Raw genomic sequence first — 2,235 nt, forward strand, 5'->3', positions numbered from 1 at the left:
CGCGGTTGCTCTTGCTCAGCTGCTGTCCGTGATGCATGGACAGCAGGAGCACCTGCCAGGCTGGTGTGGGACCGGCCCCAGGCCCCAGGCTCCACGCACGGGCTGTGTTCGAGAGCCCAGCCCAGGCATGGCTGGTGCAGGCAGCGTGCTCCTGCCCCCGGGGACATGGCGGCACCGTGAACAGCCCGGACTCGTGTCTCGTTGTGACCCTATGCTTGCTCGTCCTGGGAGGTTGGGGCAAGGCGGGACTCAGCTTTTGCTTGTTGACAAGAGACAGAGACAGACAGAGACAGACAGACAGACCGGTGTCCTGCCTATGGCCCCTGAGCAGGCGCAGCAGTCCCTCACTACGATGGGCCTGGGCCTTGTCTGGCCAAAGCAATGAGTGTGGGAGGCTGGCTTCGGGCAATGTCATGTGCGCTGGCATCACTGGGGGTGGCCGCGCTGACACCTGTGGCAGGTGGGCCTGGAGTCAGGTGGCGCAGGTGCGGGCTCCCTGTGGCTGGTCGTGCAGGGCAGGCAGCACCCACAACCGCTTGGCCTCTGATCCCACATTCACAGTGCTTGGCTTCCTAGCCACCTGCAGGGCAGGCGGGGTTCTGAGGGGTTCTGATGGTGCTGTCTGACACGGGGCGCAGCTTCCCCGTGGGCCCGATCCTGACCAGTCTGTGCTCGGCCCCCAGATCTGGCCAGCCAGGAGAAGGAGCGGCTGGAAGAGAAGCAGAGGGAGGCCCGGAGGGGGCGTGCCAAGGAGGAGACCGAGTGGCAGACCAGGTGAGTCTCTCAGCCACAAGGCCGGGGCTGGGGGGCCGTACCCCCACACTGACCACCCGCATAGCTGAGCAGAGGCTCTGTGACAGGCCAGGCCAGCAGTCGCCAAGACCCGTGCCCACTGTGCAAGCCAGGGTGGCCCATGCCCTGCGGGGTTCCCAGCAGGACTGGCTACCTCAGAGCCAGGCTCCTCTGACTTGGTGCAGGGCACTTACCGGACGTGTGGCCAATTGAAAGAGGAGTAGCTGCCAGACCCAGCTGTGCCCTGCTGCAGGGCGTGGGCCACGTGGCCTGGCACAGGTGTCCGTGAGGCCCAGGCCCTCCCGTCTGGCCACCAGGGTGGGTTTTGCCATGAACTCCAAGGGGCTTAGCGCCCACAGGTGGCTCTCTAAGCCTGTGAGTCTGGGCAGGCCTGGGAGGGGAGGGGCGTTGTCCGGTCCCTGCCAGCACCGCGGTCCCGGGTGCCCCTCGGCGAACAACCCGGCGGGCGGGGGCCTCAGTCATCACAGTCAGAAGCAGCCCAGGAGAGGCCAGCAGGGAAGGGCCACGTAGTTAAGTGTAGTTTAAAAACATACACGTGGAGCCCACCCCACGGCCTAGATTAGAGAACCGGGTCCTACTTGGTTGACTGTGGTTCACACGCCAGGTGCGTGCATGGTCCCAAACCCCAACAGGATAGAGGGTGGAGAAGGGATTGTGGCGTGATGCCCACTAGGAGGCGCTCTCTCCCTCCCTCCCTCCCCCTCTGCGTACCTGTTTCTGTCTGAGCTCACGTGCCCTCTGGCAGTTAAAGCCACGGGTGTTGTGGACCACCGCCAGGACAGCACCCTGTGCTTGAGAGCTGGCCCCTGCCCTGAGCTCCCAGACGCTCCTGTGAGCGGCCAGTGCCCTTTCTGTGCCTCTGTCCTGGAGCATGGCTCAGAGCGGCGGGGGGCATGGCCGCCCGGGGGGGCAGGCTGGGGCCGTGGCACTGGCCAGTGCCGACGTCGGCCTGTTACTGGGGCCAGAGCCACAGGCACCTTCTTGTTGCCCATCACCTCTTCCTTGTCTCCAACTCCAAAAATCAAAAGCAAGACCCGACGTGGTCTGGTTCCTCTAAAGGACAGTGTGTGTCATAGGCACCCTCCCGGAGGGTCCCGGCCTGCGGGTTTGGACCGGCGGGGCGGGGGGGGGGAGCCACAGGCACCTTCTTGTTGCCCATCACCTCTTCCTTGTCTCCAACTCCAAAAATCAAAAGCAAGACCCGACGTGGTCTGGTTCCTCTAAAGGACAGTGTGTGTCATAGGCACCCTCCCGGAGGGTCCCGGCCTGCGGGTTTGGACCGGCGGGGCGGGGGGGGGGCGAGCATGCCTGAGGGAGCCGGTCGCCCGATGGCTCCTTGTGTCCCGCAGGTGGTTCCACCCAGGCAGCAACCCCCACACCGGGGCCCCCGACTGGCTGTACACTGGCGGCGCCTTTCAGCCG

General features: G+C 65.2%; 1 protein-coding gene across 1 annotated transcript in view; it reads left to right on the forward strand.

The window, feature by feature from the left end:
* The window catches only part of OSBPL2 (oxysterol binding protein like 2), a gene marked incomplete at its 3' end in the record, with an annotated part of 38,340 nt that extends 36,117 nt beyond the window's left edge, over positions 1-2,223 (forward strand). Inside the window, 2 exon segments of the mRNA XM_006157729.3 lie at positions 684-774; positions 2,163-2,223. Of these exon segments, the coding sequence (XP_006157791.2) occupies positions 684-774; positions 2,163-2,223 (152 nt within the window).
* Between the last annotated feature and the right edge of the window lie 12 nt (positions 2,224-2,235).

This window comes from Tupaia chinensis, unplaced genomic scaffold (assembly GCF_000334495.1).
Source record: "Tupaia chinensis unplaced genomic scaffold, TupChi_1.0 Scaffold000558_1, whole genome shotgun sequence".
Lineage (NCBI taxonomy): Eukaryota > Metazoa > Chordata > Mammalia > Scandentia > Tupaiidae > Tupaia > Tupaia belangeri.